General features: G+C 33.7%; 1 protein-coding gene across 2 annotated transcripts in view; it reads right to left on the bottom strand.

Moving 5' to 3' along the window:
• Positions 1 to 4,268: 4,268 nt before the first annotated feature.
• Positions 4,269 to 17,400, bottom strand: part of ADAMTS20 (ADAM metallopeptidase with thrombospondin type 1 motif 20) — a 151,303-nt gene continuing 138,171 nt past the window's right edge. The window contains exons 37-38 of one of the 2 annotated variants that reach the window (XM_033116193.1): positions 7,173 to 7,277; positions 4,269 to 5,116 (exon numbers count right to left, since the gene is read on the bottom strand). In XM_033116193.1, coding sequence (XP_032972084.1) covers positions 5,027 to 5,116; positions 7,173 to 7,277 — 195 coding nt within the window. In that variant the 3' untranslated portion in view covers positions 4,269 to 5,026. The remainder of the gene's footprint in view (positions 5,117 to 7,172; positions 7,278 to 17,400) is intronic. The other variant, XM_033116192.1, reaches the window with a different exon arrangement.

A 17,400-nucleotide genomic window follows, 5' to 3' on the forward strand; every position in this document is an offset into this window, starting at 1 on the left:
TTGTCTTTTAACCTTCATATTAACTTTCTAAGTGGCTGGTTCACTATTGTTAATTCCATATTTGCCTTTATCTGTGAGATTTTTTTTCTTTCCTGTATTTTCTTATTTCTGGTTATGGCCTTTCCTGTATAAAGAAGACTTTTTAATATTTCTAGTAAGTATGTTTAGTGGTGCCCTCCTTTAGTTTTTTCTTGTTGGAAAGATTAAATCACTTTCCCAAGGACACAGAGCTTACATCAGTGGCAGGGCTGGAGTTTAGACCCCCAGAACCTTTCTTCTACTCATTATAGTGCTTTCAAAACTATTTTCTATATTGGAAATTAAGGAATGTAGCTAATCTGGTACTTTTCTACTAATTAAAACATATTCACAAATAGGTCATTTAATTTCATAATTTTTATTTTAGGAAGGTAAGCGGAGCAATTTTTCTCCTATCCGTTTTACAATTTACAATATTGAGGTTCAGCTTGTGTGTTTTGTTATGAGATCCCACAGCTGGAAAATGGCAGAGCATGTCAAAAGCTCAGGTCTTCTTAACTATGAAATACTTGGTATTAAATTGTGTATGTCTTTGCTTTGTTTGGTAAATTGAACAGTTTCCATACAGTAAAAGAGTGCAGTGGCAATCTACCCCCTCCAAGAACTGTTTTTTACTCACATTGAATACTACATAGCTTTATTTACATAACAAATAGTAACTGAAAGTAATACACCAGACACAAATTATACATATAAACGTATAGAGCTGAAAAGTACCTTAGAAGTTATTGACTTCAAATCTCTTATTTTACAGCTGAGGAAACAAAGCCAAAGTTTAATGTTACACTATTTGTTAATATTAGAGCCTGGTCTAGAAAGGTGGTGTGCCCAAGCACTTGCTCCCCATTCAAGTGTCTTCTGTTTATAGCATAAAGAGTCTTCCCTCCGCCAAAAAAAAAATAATTGTTGCATTAAAAAGCTTCTTTATTTGCTCCTGGAGACCAAGGAAGCTTTTATATTGTTAAGAATGTTCTCAGACTGAAGTAATGAAAAGAACACATGTATGTTTGTCTGACAGATATAGGTATGGATGTTACATGGATAAAGCTATTAACGTTAAATTGGAGTAAGGATAACTCAAAAACAGATTGCCTTTTGCATCGCAAGCAGTTGCTCCTCAAGCTCTTTAGTAAATTGCAGAGAAAAGTCAGTTTGACATTCTTTCTTTATCCTACTGAGGAATAGTTAGGAGTGGCCAGCAGATGCCACTATTGTCAGTTATAAATAATTTTTCAGGTTTCATAAAGATGAGTCATTACTGAAAAATAAGTGGTAAGTAAATTGTGACAAAATAATCATGTTATCTTTAACAAAATAAGTGACAAAAGTAATGCATAATTGGATATTATTATTTACTTTTAAACTGAACACCAAATTAGATACTTGGCAACTAAAAGACATGAACTAAGTTAGTAGAAATAATTAACAAGGAAAACAGTGAGTCTTCTGTGTTTGAAAATAATAATCATGTTCAGAAATTAGAATGTTATAGCTATAGTATTAGACTGATAGCTATACTTAATCGCAAAGATATAGCCTATCCTGATGAGTGACATCAAGGAAGAGTAAATAATTTGGTTCCTTTTCTTTATTATTGTGCAGCACAAAACAGTTTTGTATTTATCAAACCTATACTCAGTTGTGAATGAGTTGTCACTGCAAAATTTATTATGTTTCTGTCTTCTGTTCCCATCAATGTTTGTAGGTGTTAAGTGTTTTAGAACTAATTTAAAACACACAAATGAAAGAACACCTACATAACTTCTTCCTTGAGAAAAAGTATGCATGGTGGCTATTATTTACTTCTAGTCAGGCCTCACAAATTCCACAGTGGGGCATGATTAAATTCTCTAGGAATACCTGTAACTTCCTGAACATATTCTTGGGATGGCTCCTCATTGTTTTTAAAACATCAATCCCACCAACTCTATAAATTATAGCTCCTATATTTTCATGTGGAAGCGAATTCCTAAACATTTTAATTTATTCACAATAAACTATTAAATCTATACTGTGTAGCCAACATTCTAGTATTTGCTATGAGGGATTCAGAATAAAATATAGTTTGTCATTAAGCAAAGAATATGGTTAAATAAAAAGAAAGGCTGTGTGTTGGGACAGATCTGAACTATGCTAAAAAATTTCTGCTATTACCCAAAATCATCTTTAAAATGGAGATGTTTAGCTTCTATTTTATGCCAGATACTGAGTTATATTTTACATCCGTATATAATTGAATCTTTAAAATAACCTTAAGTGCTCACTTTTACTCAAATAATCGTCTTGGAGAACAGGTAAGATGAATGGTCAAAATCCTAATCACATACAAAGTAGAAAACAAGTGACATAAGAAAGGAATGGAATACATGAGGAATTAAAAATAAAATATCTTAATCAGACTGGTCTAGGAAATATTTATGGAAGAGGTCACAATAGGCTAATACTTGAGAGAAATTTAACATTTAAAGTGTAAAATAATGTGAAATAATTTTAAGGTAGAGAAAGAGTGGGGTATGAGAGGAGAAAAGCCAGGTAATCATGGCATTTGTCCCTGTCATGATTTCTACCACTAGCACGTCCAAAATCGTGTTTGAGTCTGTTTGGAAATTCAGTGATGAATTCTTTTTAAATTTCATAATTGTACCATGGTTATGTAAGAGACTATCTTTTTTTCTTAAGAAATACATACTAAAGTATTATGGAGTAAAAGGTCATGAGATAACCTACTCTCAAGTTATTAAGAATCATATATAGATAGATCTATATCTATATATAGATATCTATATAGATGTATCTATATAGATAGATCTAAATAAATGTATCTATATATAGACATATCTATATATACATATCTATATATATACAGAGAGAGAGATATATAGATATATAGATATATAGATATATCTATATATATACAGAGAGAGAGAGAGGAAGGGAGAATGATGTAGCAAATGTGGCAAAATGTCAAAAATCTGTGATTCCAATAATAGGACATATTTGTACTAAAATTCTTGTAAGTTTTAAATTATGTCAGCATTTATGATGGTGAATTTAGGACATTCCAATAAATGAATTTGTGCCAGCTGACTCACACTATAAAAAATAGAGGAAACTCTTCAAGCTGGAGAGAAATGATAATAGAAACTCAGATCTATAAGAAAGAATAAAGCGAGTAGGAACTATACCGAATAAGTAGGTAGATATATAAAGGACAATTTTATATTATCTTAAGATTCTTGACAAACATATATGGAAATGTATTTGGAGTTTTATAACATTTGAGGTAGATTCTGATAGGTTAAGGATATATATATATATATACATGTAATATATATAGTTTATTTCCCTCCCCCATTGACTAAGATTTGGCCATGTGATTAGATTTGGCCAATTGAATATGAGTACCTCTTGTATGAACAGAAGCTTTTAAAGGCGTTATAACTTTCTTTCAGCCCCCTGCCCACATTCTCTTTGCCCTGAGAAAGGTATACATCAGACAGGAACTCTTTCCATCCTAACTGTAATAATTTGAAAAAAATACTTTTCTTAGAATTTCTGGTGAAGGATCCTTTAAAGTAAGGAAAATGAAAACAAGGTGTTAATATATCACACAAATATGTTTATTATTTAAATGTTTATATGTTTAAATTATGAATGAAAACATTTCTAGAAAATGTTATACATTTCATATCAATGTTTGTAACTGATTTAAGGCACATAGTGCAAAATACTTTATTTCTGATACAGAGATCCTCCTAAGTGTTTAACCACATTGGCACAAAATCGCTTTAATACCTTATATAGTACAGTATACCCCTAATAAATGTTTGGGAAAAAAAAACTTTGTGGGTAAAATTAATACACTATTATTTACTGGTAAATATTTGTAGATTCAGTTTCTTTTGATTTACAGAGTAGGTTTCCATAGAAAAATATTTGATTAAAACCATATTATTATATAATACACAATTATTTACCTGAAAAAAACTAAATTCCTGAGAATTTGTCCATGAATAGTTAATTTTACTATTTTTATGTTCTGTCTTTGAGAAACCTTGGCTATAAAATAGCTTGAACATTGCTAATAACAAATTTGCATATGTAAACATAATTTTATGTTTATCAAATCTTTGAAATTAAAAATTCTCACTTCTCTTTGATAAAATACTGTACATAACTTTGAGGAAATAGAATTTTAAGAGTAGACATACATATGTAAAAGTTATAAAGACATAGACTATAAACATTAGAAAAACATAGTGCTTTTCTAAGTACAATTAAATTAGAGGTAGGTGTTTTAAGTCAAATTTTACTATATCATATCTTCTTCTGTATTATACCCACAAAACTTCTTACTTAGTATTTAACCCAAGCACATATTTTTAACACAAAATTACACCACAATTTTAGTATTTTTTTATTTGAAGCACCATAATCCACAATTAAAGAAAACATAAGACAAGGTATCCAGGCTGTATCAGTAGAAAGTATAATGGCTATGTACTTTTTTGATGTAACTATTATTTTACTATTCACCTGACTAAATAATGCTTATGATAGTTTTAAATAGGTTCATTTTCTTAGTTTTTACTTGCTCTATTTTAACAAGTAGAATGAAACATTTCATTGTACAGTAGTATACTAAGTAGAGCTATACATGTGTGTTTATATGTATAATTGTGGTCCAGTCCAAGCTATGAACAGCAACATTATCTTGGTATTATTCATTCAAACATCCCTATGTATACTCTACCATAAATTAAGTCCTTTTTAAAAAGATCCTGATCACACTCATGTATCTAAGTTTTTTTTTTTGAGGACCTTGAGAAAAGCAGGAGTTTTACTCCCCAATGAGCACCCTAAAAAAAGGCAGAGACATTTTAGACAGTGAAATCGCAGGAAAGGAAGAATAAAGAAATGAGCACCGGTTATTTGCAGGTTCTGGAGAATATTTCCTCTTTGGGACATACTTCCCACTTCTGAATGTTCATATTACTTGAATTGGAAGACCAGTAGTCAGGTGGGGAACACACTTTCCACAGAACCCTCCACATCTGCCATAGAGTTTGGTTCCATCCTGAAAATAGGAAGAGACAGAAATATAGGAGAATCTGCTATGAGCTGTATCTGCATGCACAAGTCAGAAAAAACAAATGCTTTGATTCATGTGGCTGAAATCATTAGCTGAGGTTTCCTGTAACAATTACATTTGAGGTCAAAGATCAGACCATTTCAGAATTGGATGAAATTGGTGGTCACAGGAATTAGATAACCTGAAATTCATATTAGCTACTTGATGGTTATAAACCACACTATTAGAAACATAGCCTGAAGTATAGAAGGGGCAAAAAATTGGACTGAGAGCAGTAATTACAATTAGAAAAGAAAAGAACTAAAAAGGAAGATTTTTTTTTTTTTTTTTTTTCAGAAAAGCAGAGGAATGGGTAGGCAGAGGTGGTGGTCAGGACAAGATAGATTTTCCTTCTAGATGGCCTTCCATCTTTAGGTCCAGAAGTCAAAAGACTATGCAAACATTTTGATAGGATGAAGCAAAAATAGTTTGAACTCCTGTAGTTTCTAGAAAGGTAAGGTGTGTGTGTGTACGTATGTATGGCTTTTCTTTTAATTTAAGGAGGGAGGGTAGAGTAGGAAACTTTGGGGGATGAATGTTTTGAGATCAGTGGCTTTGGAAGTTGCTTTTTCTTTGAGAAGTTTTTTAACTCTTGAGAATCTGAGTAAATAGGAGAATGGCAGTAAAAATTCCAATTTATATACATTCCTTTCCAAAACAGATTAAGTAAAAACGCTAACCTTGATTAAATTTACTAGCAAATGAAAATATGTTTGTATTTCTATAAGTATATTTGGATTTCACAAGTCTCAATTTCACACTAGGCTTCAGATTTCAGGAAAGACTTTCATGTGCAACATTTTTGATTGAGGTAGAAATTCTCAATTAAATACTCAAATAATTCATCTTTAGAACAGAACTTAAATAGAAGCAAAAGGAATGATTGTACTAGACTTTCATATCTACTGGTGACCTCAGCCAGAGTTTAGTTTTTACATTTAACCAAAAGATCAAAAAGCTTGAGAATATTGCATTCAGGATATACTTTAAGTAATTAATTTATTCCCATTCTTCTACCAAAAGGGATTAGACCTAAAGATGCCAGTTTTTAAAAATAGCTATTTGTTGTAAAAGCCTATTACTCACTTATGTGTTTTATTACTTAAAACATTTTCAGTCTTCAGAAATAGAATGCTTTAAAATCTAATCAGAAAATTGAATCTCACTCACAAATAATATAATATTCATGTAATACTCATATAGTGTAATAGAAGTCACTTTAGTCAGAAAAATCATAAAATATCAGAGTGGGCAGGAGCTGTTAATGGCACTGATTTATGTGCAATACAGGTAAGAAGACTTATACTGTAGACCCTGATTTACTATAGGGAGAGTCATGCTATCTAAGACACTGTAACTAAGTAAGACGAGCCATCTCATAAAGTGATAGTATACCATCACCACCAGCAAAATGAAATGGATTCTACTTTAGAGAGTACATGTGCTAGAGGGAAAAGCCAAATAACATTGTTATCGAGCTGAAGATAGGAGAAAATATGTGTACAACCATAAAAAATTGTCCTAATTCTTAAAGCAACTATTGTAAAGTATATTTTGCTAAATGACAAGTGGTTCTACCACCATCCCAATCATAAAATCAAAGCGGTAACGTATATAAATCGAAAATTTACCCCTCAGTTTGAAATAGTAAAACCTGTAAACCTTTAATAATTAAAGTACAGCTAAAAGCACAACCTCTATCTGCAGTATCTGCATTTCCAGACATTAGCCCCAAATTTGAAACTAGATAAGATCTCAATGCCCTGGCATTTGATATTTCATGTTCAGATAGCTGTAGCCTGTATAAGAATATGTATTCTTATACATATGCTTGGGTAAATAAGATGAACCCAAATCCATCAATTAATGTTATATCCCATTATAGGCAATAACTCATTAGTCACTAACTTCACATAACTCTAAATTTAAGGGAGAGGACCTTTGATGCTAGTCCAGAGCACAGAAGTATTTCAAACGGGCTTTGTGGTGCAGCAGGACTTACTTGTGATCTATGTATGATGACAGAGGCATAACTCCCCTGAGCTAGCCACTTCGCAGTGCTGGATATCTTCATCCCAGTTCCTGCCAAATTAATGCTGAACTGGCCCTGGATTGTAAACAAAACAAAATAAAAATAGATGGAATTTATAAAATATTTAAGAATGGTCTTGGCTGGAAACATCTGAATGTGAATTATATAAGAAAGGACTCAAGTTGCTTTTTGAGGGTCTTCCTTGATAAAATGAAAGAATATTGATACAACCTTACTGTAAAGAAAATTAACCAGGTAAAACATGTTCAAATTGATTATAAATAAGTCTGCTTGTACAAGAAAGAGACAACTGAATTGATACCACACAATGTTATTTGTGCAAAAGTAATTCTGTCCAACCCTAGGACTCCGAGGCTTGACAGCTCGAGCTACTGTGCCTGTAGCCATAGGCTGGTCCTGCCGGAAGAGACATTTCCATGGACTAATACCAGACTTGAATGTTTCTCCAGTTTCAATTTTTGACCTCTCGTTGCTAACTTTCCAGATAAGTTATACCTGTCTAATGAATTTTCTACAATTTTCCATTACTGTGCCCTTCCCTTTTGTGTTTAGAATATTACTTCTTAACCCACCACACAAAACAACTCAATATGGTATTATTCTAGCATCATGTCTTTTTCAAGTACCTAGAAGGGTATGTGGAATTGTGATGCCACATGATTTATAGACATGGTGAGTGAGCCCCCTAGTGGCTTTATGATCTAATTCTTTTCAAGACACAGAACCATGTTTAAGTCAAAATATCTGTTAACAGTGAACTATCTTGAGAAAATACACGACTAAAATGGGTGAAATTTGTCATATTTACATGATCATGCAATACAGAATTATATACTGAAAAGTAGAAATACTTCATGCTAATTAAGCTTACTGCCAATGTTCAATATATATAGATTCAGAGAGATATTAAGGCATTCTTAAATCACATTACAATATCCCACAGCCTAAGACTCATGAGTCTGGAGCCAGATGATATAAAACACTGGGGACTATATTATGTGAGTGAAAATATTATCATAATAGCAAAGGTTAAATGACTTTCAAATATATTTATAATATGAATTATTACAAGTGCTAAAAACAATTGCATATCAATTTAGTTTATTTTGATTTGTTAGCAATCTTATATTTCTGATTTAAAACCAAAATAGAGATTCAAATACATTTTAATACAATGATAATATATGGAGAATTTTCCCCACAACAAAAATAATTTGTAAAATTCCAAAGAAAATTTCATATTATAAATATCATTTCTAATGAAAAGTTCGTATGAAATTTAGAACATGACCTGCATGTTTGCTTCATTGCTATATTCCCAGGTCCCAGAAGAGGATTAGGTACTCATTGTGTTTTTCAATGAACTAAGTCCAGCATTATAAAAGTAAATACGTAAATACATATTTAAATTCATCATACTCCATGATAAGGAGTGACATTAGTATTAAGATTACATTAGTATTTTATATTGGTAAATACTTGAATGAGAAGAACCAATTCTCATATATATATATGCAGTGAAAGGAATGAACCTTGACTGACTGCTGAAACTTAGGTGGTCATTAACATAGTCAATTAGGTCTAGAAATGTCTGTATTTCCATTTTCCCAGACTAATTTTCATGAAGTTTACTTATGTACTTAGTCCTTTTAAAAAGCAATATAATACAATCTTGAAGAAATGGTAAAACAATTCATCTAAAATTTGGGATGATATTCATAAAGGTAAAAATGCATTTCACTCATTTGTTCAAAATTGAATGACAGGTAGTTCAAAATTGAATGACAGGTACGGTGTCAAGTACTTGAGAAACTCACTGTATATCTCATAAGAACAGATAGGTGGTTGCCAGAAGCAGGTGGGGGAAATGGGTAAGGGTGGTCAAACAATGAAACTTCTAGTCATAAGATAAATTCTGGGGATGTAATGTTCGCTATGGTGATTATATTTAACAATACTGTATTGTGTACTGCTAAGAGTGTAGATCTTAAAAGTTCTCACCACAGGAAAAAGAAATGTATCTACGTGAGGTAACATATGTTAACTAAACCTATTGGGGTAATTTACAATATATGCATAATCAAATCACCTTATGTTGTACACTTTATGATAAAAGTGTACTTATGATAAATAAGTGAAATATCATATGTGCACAAATTAATGCAATATAGAGATTATAGGTGCTATAAGAAGAGTACATTCCCATAGAACTTAAAAAGTAGTAAATGACTGAATAAATGTATTGACTATTTCCATTCCAATGCTTCATTTAAGATTAAAATGTTATACTTTTCTTAACTTGAAAATTTAGTTCAACATAGGAGCTGTTAAAAAAAATGTGTTTTTTAAAAATAGTATGAAGTTTACCTCCTCTTCTACTCTCTTGACATATTTTACAAGACGCCACCATAGGAAGCAAAATTCTTAACATTGTTAAAATGTCCATACTACCCAAAGCAATCTATAGATTCAGTGCAATCCCTATCAAAATATCAATGGCATTGTTTAGAGAATTAGAACAAAAAATACGAAAATTTATGTGGAACAACCAAAGACCCCAAATAACCAAAGCAATCTTGAGAAAGGACAACAAAGTTGGAGGTTATCACAGCATACCTGATGTCAAACTATATCACAAGGCTATTATAATCAAAACAGCATGGAACTGGCATAACAGCAGACACATAGCTCAATGGAACAGACTAGAGCACCACAAATAAACCCTCTCCTATACGGTCAATCTATGACAAAGGAGGCAAGAATATACAGTGGGATAAAGATAGTCTCTTCAATAAATGGTGTTGCAAAAACTGGACAGATAACATGCAAAAGAATGACACTGGATCACTTTCTTACACCATATGCCAGAATAAACTCAAAATGGATTAAAGACTTAAATGCAAGACCCCAAATCATAAAACTCCTAGAAGAAAACATAGGAAGTAAACTCAGCATCAACGTTAGTAATATCTTTTTGGAAATGTCTCTTTGGGCAAGGGAAAAAATAAAAAAGGGAGACTACATCAAACTAAAAAGTTTTTGTACAGGGAAGGAAACCAACAAAACAAAAGACTGAATAGGAGAAGATATTTGCCAGTGATACGTACATCTGAAAAGGATCTAATATCCAAAATATTAATATCTAAGGAACTCATACAACTTAACACTAAAAAAAAAATCCAATTAAAAAATGGACAGAGGATCTGAATAGACATATCTCCAAAGAAGACATACAGATGGCCAACAGATATATGAAAAGATGCTCTACATCACTAGTCATCAGGGAAATACAAATAAAAACTACAATGGTATTATGTGTGTATATATGGCATATATACACACACACACTTAGGTCTGACAGGTTCACGAACTTGTTGCAATGATGTTACTAATCTTTTTTTTTTTTTTGATAAAAGAGGGATTAGTCATTATGAATTTGTACCAACTGGACAAATAGTTGACCAAGTTTACTATTTGGAAGTGCTGAAAAGGCTGCATGAAAAAGTTAGACGATCTGAACTTTTTGCCAACAATCCATAGCCTCATGGTAATGCACCAGGTTCCACAGCACTGTCTGTGAGGGAGATTTTAGCCAGTAAATAACTGTATTGGAACACCCTCCCTACTCACCTGATCTGGCCCACCAATGACTTCTTTCTTTACCTGAAGATAAAGGAAATATTGAAAGGAAGGCATTTTGATGACATTCAGGACATCAAGGATAATACGACAGCTTTGATGGCCTTCTAGAAAAAGAGTTCCAAAATTGCTTTGAAGGATAGACTAGGTGCTGGCGTCAGTGTATACCTTCCCAAGGGGAGTACTTCGAGGGTGACTAGTGATATTCAGCAATGAGTTATGGAACACTTTTTCTAGGATGAGTTCATGAAGTTAATTGTCTCACCTCATATACTATATTAAATTCATGAACTCATCCTAGAAAAAGTGCTCCATACCTCATATATATGTGTGTGTGTATCATATATATATCCAGTTGATTTTGACAAAGGTAGAAAAGCAATTAATTGGAGAAAATATTCTTTTAATGAATGTTATTAGGACAATTGGATGTCTATATGCAAAAACCCTCAGATTTTATATAAAATTAATTCAAAATCAATCATAGGTCTAGATGTAAAACATAATACTGTCAAAGTCTTGAGGATGAATCTGAAAAAAAAAGTTTTTGAAGAAAACAGGAGAAAATTTTTGTAACTTTGAGTTAGTCACAGAGTTCTTAACTATGACACTAAACACACAACCCATAAAGAAAAAAATAATAATTTGATGTCATTAAAATTTTAAACTTTTGTTCTGTGAAATACACTTAAGAGTAATAAAAGATACGGTTCAGATCAGGAGAAACTATTTTCAAATGTCATATCCAACTAAAGACTTGAATCCAGAATTATAAAAACTTCTTAAAACTAAACAGTAAGGAAACAAACAACCCAGTTTTAAAAATGGGCAAAGACATGAACATACACTTCACCAAGGACAATATACAGATGGTAAATAAACACATGAAAGATGCTAAACATCATTAGCCATTAGGAAAATACAAATTAAAACTATAATGAAGTACCACAGAAGATGGGGAAACAGATAAACAAAAAACTTGGCAATACTATAAGCTGGCAATGAAGCAAAACAATTACAACTTTAATCTTTGCTGGTAAGAATACAAAACAGCACAGCCACTCTATAAAAGTTTTGCAGTTTCTTATAAAGTTAAACATACACATACCATATGACCCTACAGTCCACTCATAGATATTTATCCTAGATAAATGAAAATGTACTCACACACAAAAAAATTACACAAACGTGCATATTAGCTCTATTCATAATCTCCAAAAACTGTAAACAACCCATTTTCTTCCAAAAGATGAATGGACAATGTAGGACATCTTTATAACATCCATATGATGAAATAATTCTCAGCAATAAAAAGCAACAACAAACATGGATCTCAAAGGCATTGTGTTGAGTGAAGGAAGCTAATCCCAAAAGGTTACATATTGTATGATTCTATTTGTAATGACATTCCAGAAAAGGCAAAACTACAGCAACAGAGAACAGAACAGTGTTTACCAAGAGCTAGGTGGGAGGGAGGAATTGACTCCATGCACTGAGTGTGAGGGAACACTTCTACATTCTGATTATGGTGATGATAACATGAATCTGTACATGTGTTAAAACTGTATAACAGAAATGGCAATTTTGCCAGATGTTATTTAAAAAAAAAAATGAAGGTGACTAGGCATGACATCTATTTAGAGAAAAAAAAATTTTTTTCCAAAAAAGAACAGCTTTTAATGTTGCTATAGGCATACACCAGAAACCGAAACACTTAATGTTCATCTGAATTTACAAAAACCAAACAAAACAATGTCAACAGTGTCTACTTATTCTGGTAATATATTACAGTGTAAAACCAAAATTCTTTCTCTGACAGCATCTTGGTTATAAGCTTATGTTATAGCATTGCTAACTAGTTACTTTTTAGTAATCAGATACCCTGAGGAATATTATTAATAAATAATTTTTAATATTCAGCAATATATATAGAAGGAAACAAAAATAAATCTAGTAAACAGTATTTTGAAAATGAGCATTTTATGAGAGGCTATTAAACAGTAGATGTCAAAGTTTTTGCCTTTTCTAGTTTGCTGCCAGTCTTTCTGAATTTTAATTTTTTTTCTACAAATTTATACAGGTCACTTCACATAATTTCTAACATAAATCTCTGTGGTGTTATAAAATTTGGGTCAAATAGCACAGTTTGTTTACTCTGGCCTCTTTCTTTTTTGAGAAAAATATTTTCTGTTAGATTGGTGCAAAAGTAATTGCAGTTTTTTTCAATTATTTTTAACCTTTCAAACCACCATTACTTTTGTACCAACCTAATAGTTGGCTTGCAAACAAAACCCAACCACACGCTATATGTTAGACACACTTAAAACAAAGTGATTGATAAAGACTAAAATTAAAAGGATGCACAAAAAAATATCCCAGGCAAGTGGCCATAAAAAAAGAGAGCAGAGGTAGCAATCCAGATAAAGAACAAAGAATTCAAATCTCAAATTAGGAAAATATGATAAAGTGCTAAAAACCATAACCTACAATGAAGACATAATACATGAATATTATGCATCAAATAATACAGCAACTTTTATGAAGCAAAACTACAAGAGATACAAGGAGACATAGAAGCACCCTAATTATAGGAAGTTTTAATGTATCACTTTTAGTAGCAAGACAGAAAGTGGGCAAAAATAAGGAAAGAGATGATCTTAATCAAAAGGGTAGATCTCATGGATATCTATCTATCTATCTATATATATATATATATATATATATATATATTATCTATATCTATATTTATATATATGTGTGTATACAAACTCTGTATACTGATAATAAACAATACACATACAAAATACTTAATAACTAGCTCTGAATACTCAAAATGAATGTTCTCCATGCTCCACTGACATTGGCTAAATGTGGTTATTCTCTTGCTCTTATGTAATCAATATTAATTACAAAACAGCTGAAGAGATAGTTGGGTTTTTGTTTTTAATTTTTGTGGCTCTGTAAAAAGTACCAAACACTTTACTTCACTTTTGATATATGTACTCTAAAGTCACATCACACTCCTTAATGCTGTCTTGTATTGCAATGTGGCAAAGTTTATTTTCCCTAAAGAGTGCCATATGTGTCCATTCTCTCTTTTAGCATTAATATCCTGGGGTGCCCTCTCATATGCAAACACAGAGGATGTGGTTTTGATGAATCCCAAACAACAGAACAAGTTCTTTCTGTGACATCAAACATCTGGAGAGTATTCATGCAAATGTTATGTAACTTAACACAGACTCTGGTTTATATATTTGACAAGACATCTCCAAGAATACAGGCAGTGTGTATTTTTGGTAACAGTAACCTCAGACAGTTGAATACAGACTGAATAAAGATAAGCATAATTCCTTTTGGCAGCACATACCTATGCCTGATAACATCTAATTTCAGAAATAGAACGTGGTGATCCGTAAATGCCTAGAGAACGATCTGAGAGAGGCATCTTACCTTGAAGGTCAGAGAGCAGCATTTTTGTTCTATGCTGGTCCTGCCTTCGATTTTCTCAGATATCTCGTACAGGTTGTTAACATGGACTGTCTGTTTCTACAACTATAAATTGGGATTAGGCAGTTTACAACTGTATAACTTTCTCAGGATCTTGTAGGAGGAAAATGAAAGAAGTTGGATGAAAGGAATTAGAAATTAATGGAAATAGCTTGACTTATTTAAAAACTTGATTGTGCTAACACCTCTTATTCAGATTCCATGTTAATTGAGAAATATTGTGTTTATAGTAGTTAGCTTTCTGTTAAGATATTTCCTATAAAAAAATGTTCACTAATGAGATAAAAGGAGTTTTGATTCCACTTGATAGGTATATGATTTACTGGCATAACAGTCTCCTGTGAATTTTGTTCATGTCTCGTCAACCAGATCTCATTCAACAAGTAATGAAAAGGACCAGATTCCCAGAATTTAGTGACCTTTCCAAAGTAATGGCATCTATGAGACATTTAGCACACTCTTCACATCTCTAGGTGGCATTCTCAATTTACTTCTCTCTAATCACATCAAGTAAATGACAAAAAGGCATAAATTAGAAGGAGGATAGGATGTGGACAAAGGTGACCCAGTCTTGACATGGGTTGGTCATCGGAGAATGAATAATCTCCATTTAAGAAGAAACTGTTATTTAAAAAAAAATCCATATGTTAGGGAAAAGATTGTTTAGATGCTAAAATTTTAGAACAGGTGTTTGAAAAGACAGTATAAAAATTCAGAAGGCGGAGTACACAAGGGGAAGGACAGTCCTGGGAAGAGAACTGGATAGAATATGTAGGTCAGAGAGTCACCATCTGGGAGGTGGATCAATCATCTGGTAGATCAATATGACTAAAGCAGGGAAGGACAAAAATTGACATGAATAGAACTAACCAGCCTCAAAGATTGAATGAGATTCCTCTGCAAAGTTATCTACCTTTAAAAATATAGCCGAGAGAGGCATTTCTGGAATGGCAGTTTGAGGAAACCTGTGGACTCTCTCTTCAGCAAAACAACCATAATTGGTAAAAATTATAAGATACAGCCACCATTGAAAGTCTCTGAAATTGTCCTAAAATTATATAACAAATGGAGAAATATTTAAGCAAGAAAATCTATGAACTCTAGATAAGAACAGTCAGCATCTGTGACATTTGAACCATGACCTGTCCTCTCCTCCCACCAGGAAGATAGTAATACTCTTATGAATGCAGCTAAGAACACAGGACTTTATATCCCCCAGATCCCTGTTAGAGCTAAGTTTTCCTGCATCCTTTAATGACCACATCAAAATTATAACTAAACTATACAACAAACATTATTGAGAACTGCCTGAAGTCTAGCTGAACAGAAGTCCTAGGAGATACAGAAGAAGCCACCGCGAGACTGGTAGAAGGGGCAGAGATGCAGAACGGGCAGGTTCCATACCTGCAATGTGGCAGTTAAAAATTAGGAGGAATATCTTGGCTGCAGAGGTCCCACTGAGGAGTGAGGAGTCACAGCACCACCCAGTTTTCCCAGCCCAGGGTTCCAGGGCTGGAAAGAGATGTTCCCACAACTTTTGGCTGTGAAAACCAGTGGAGATTGTGGCTGAGTGAGATGAGGGCTGCTGGAGTCCCAGGTATTCCTCTTAAAGGGCCAGCACACAGACTTACTCAGTGATGGACTCACTCACTCTGAGCTCCAGTGCTAACTAAGGCAGCAGCTTGAAAGGCACCAGGGACTTACACAGAGGAACTCAATTGTCTGGCTGCAGGGTGAGTGCTGGAGGGACAGCTTTCTCCCAGACAGAAGTGCTGGCAGAAGCCATTGTTCCTTTGTTCAACCCTCGCCTACCCACCACCCAGCTTGCAGACTTAGGCTGGTACTATATCTGAGTCTCCATCAACCTGGCTAACACAGTTTGCTCTGCCCTGGTGATTCCCTGAAATCCTGCTCCATCCAAGTTGCAGACCCACCAAAGCTGTTACCAGTGGCTTTTCCATACAAACAGCCTATCTTATTTCATGCGGCAGACTTTCCTAAAATCTCTCAAAGGTTGACAAAACCCAAACATGCAGCATCTAGCCTTGGCATGCCCTGTACTTCTTTCTAAGCAGTGCCAAGACAGGCATCTATTGTAACAGGCCTTGGTTCGAGGCTTGGCTTCCCCTGGGCACCTCCAAGCCCAGAACAGGTGGGAAACATCTGTGGATTGCTTTGTGGCACATTCCAGGTGGCTCTGGGCAGGAGACAGGCTGCGGCTGAATATGGACTGAGGCAGAACCCCTCCCAGGAGGCCTGAGGGGAAGCACCCTTGATAGGAGCCTCAGTCAAGACAGAGCAAACCAGATGACAGCTTCAATCAAGCCAGAGCACACCCAAAGTGCAGACTAGGCAGGCACCAGAGCCCTGCTAAAGCAAATCCTGCTTTGTAAGTCAGTCCTTGTGCAACAGCTCCCACATTGTAGTTAAGGCCAGTCTTCACAACCAATCAGCCCGAGGGTCAATACCTCCTATTGACATGTAAACAGCAACCAAGGCTCAACTACAACAGAAGGGCACAAACAACCCACACAAGAGACACACCTGGAGAACCTGGCTCACGTGTCCAGGAAGACTATGCTACTGGGCCCCACAGGACACCAACTAAATAGGGCCACTCTACTAAGACCACAAGCATAGTAGTTCTAACTAGTACATAGAAACAAACACAGGGAGGCAGCCAAAATGGGGAGACAAAGAAAAATGTCCCAAATAAACAAACAGAACAAAGCTCTAGAAAATAAAAAATAAAAAAAAAGAGAGAGAGACAAATAACCAGATATAGAGTTCAAAACACTGGTTATAAGGATGCTCGATGATCTCAGTGAGAACTTTAAGAGTCAGGAAACTAAAAATGGAGATAAAGAACTTAAAAAAGAACCAGTCAGAAATGAAGAATACAATAACAGAAATAAAGAATACATTAGAGGAAATTAGCAGATTAGATGAAGCAGAGGATCAAATGAGCGATTTAGAAGATAGCAGAAAACAAACAATCAGACCAGAAAAAATAATTTAAAAAATGAGG

The sequence above is a fragment of the Rhinolophus ferrumequinum genome, chromosome 10, assembly GCF_004115265.2.
Source record: "Rhinolophus ferrumequinum isolate MPI-CBG mRhiFer1 chromosome 10, mRhiFer1_v1.p, whole genome shotgun sequence".
In the NCBI taxonomy this organism is placed as follows: Eukaryota; Metazoa; Chordata; class Mammalia; order Chiroptera; family Rhinolophidae; genus Rhinolophus; species Rhinolophus ferrumequinum.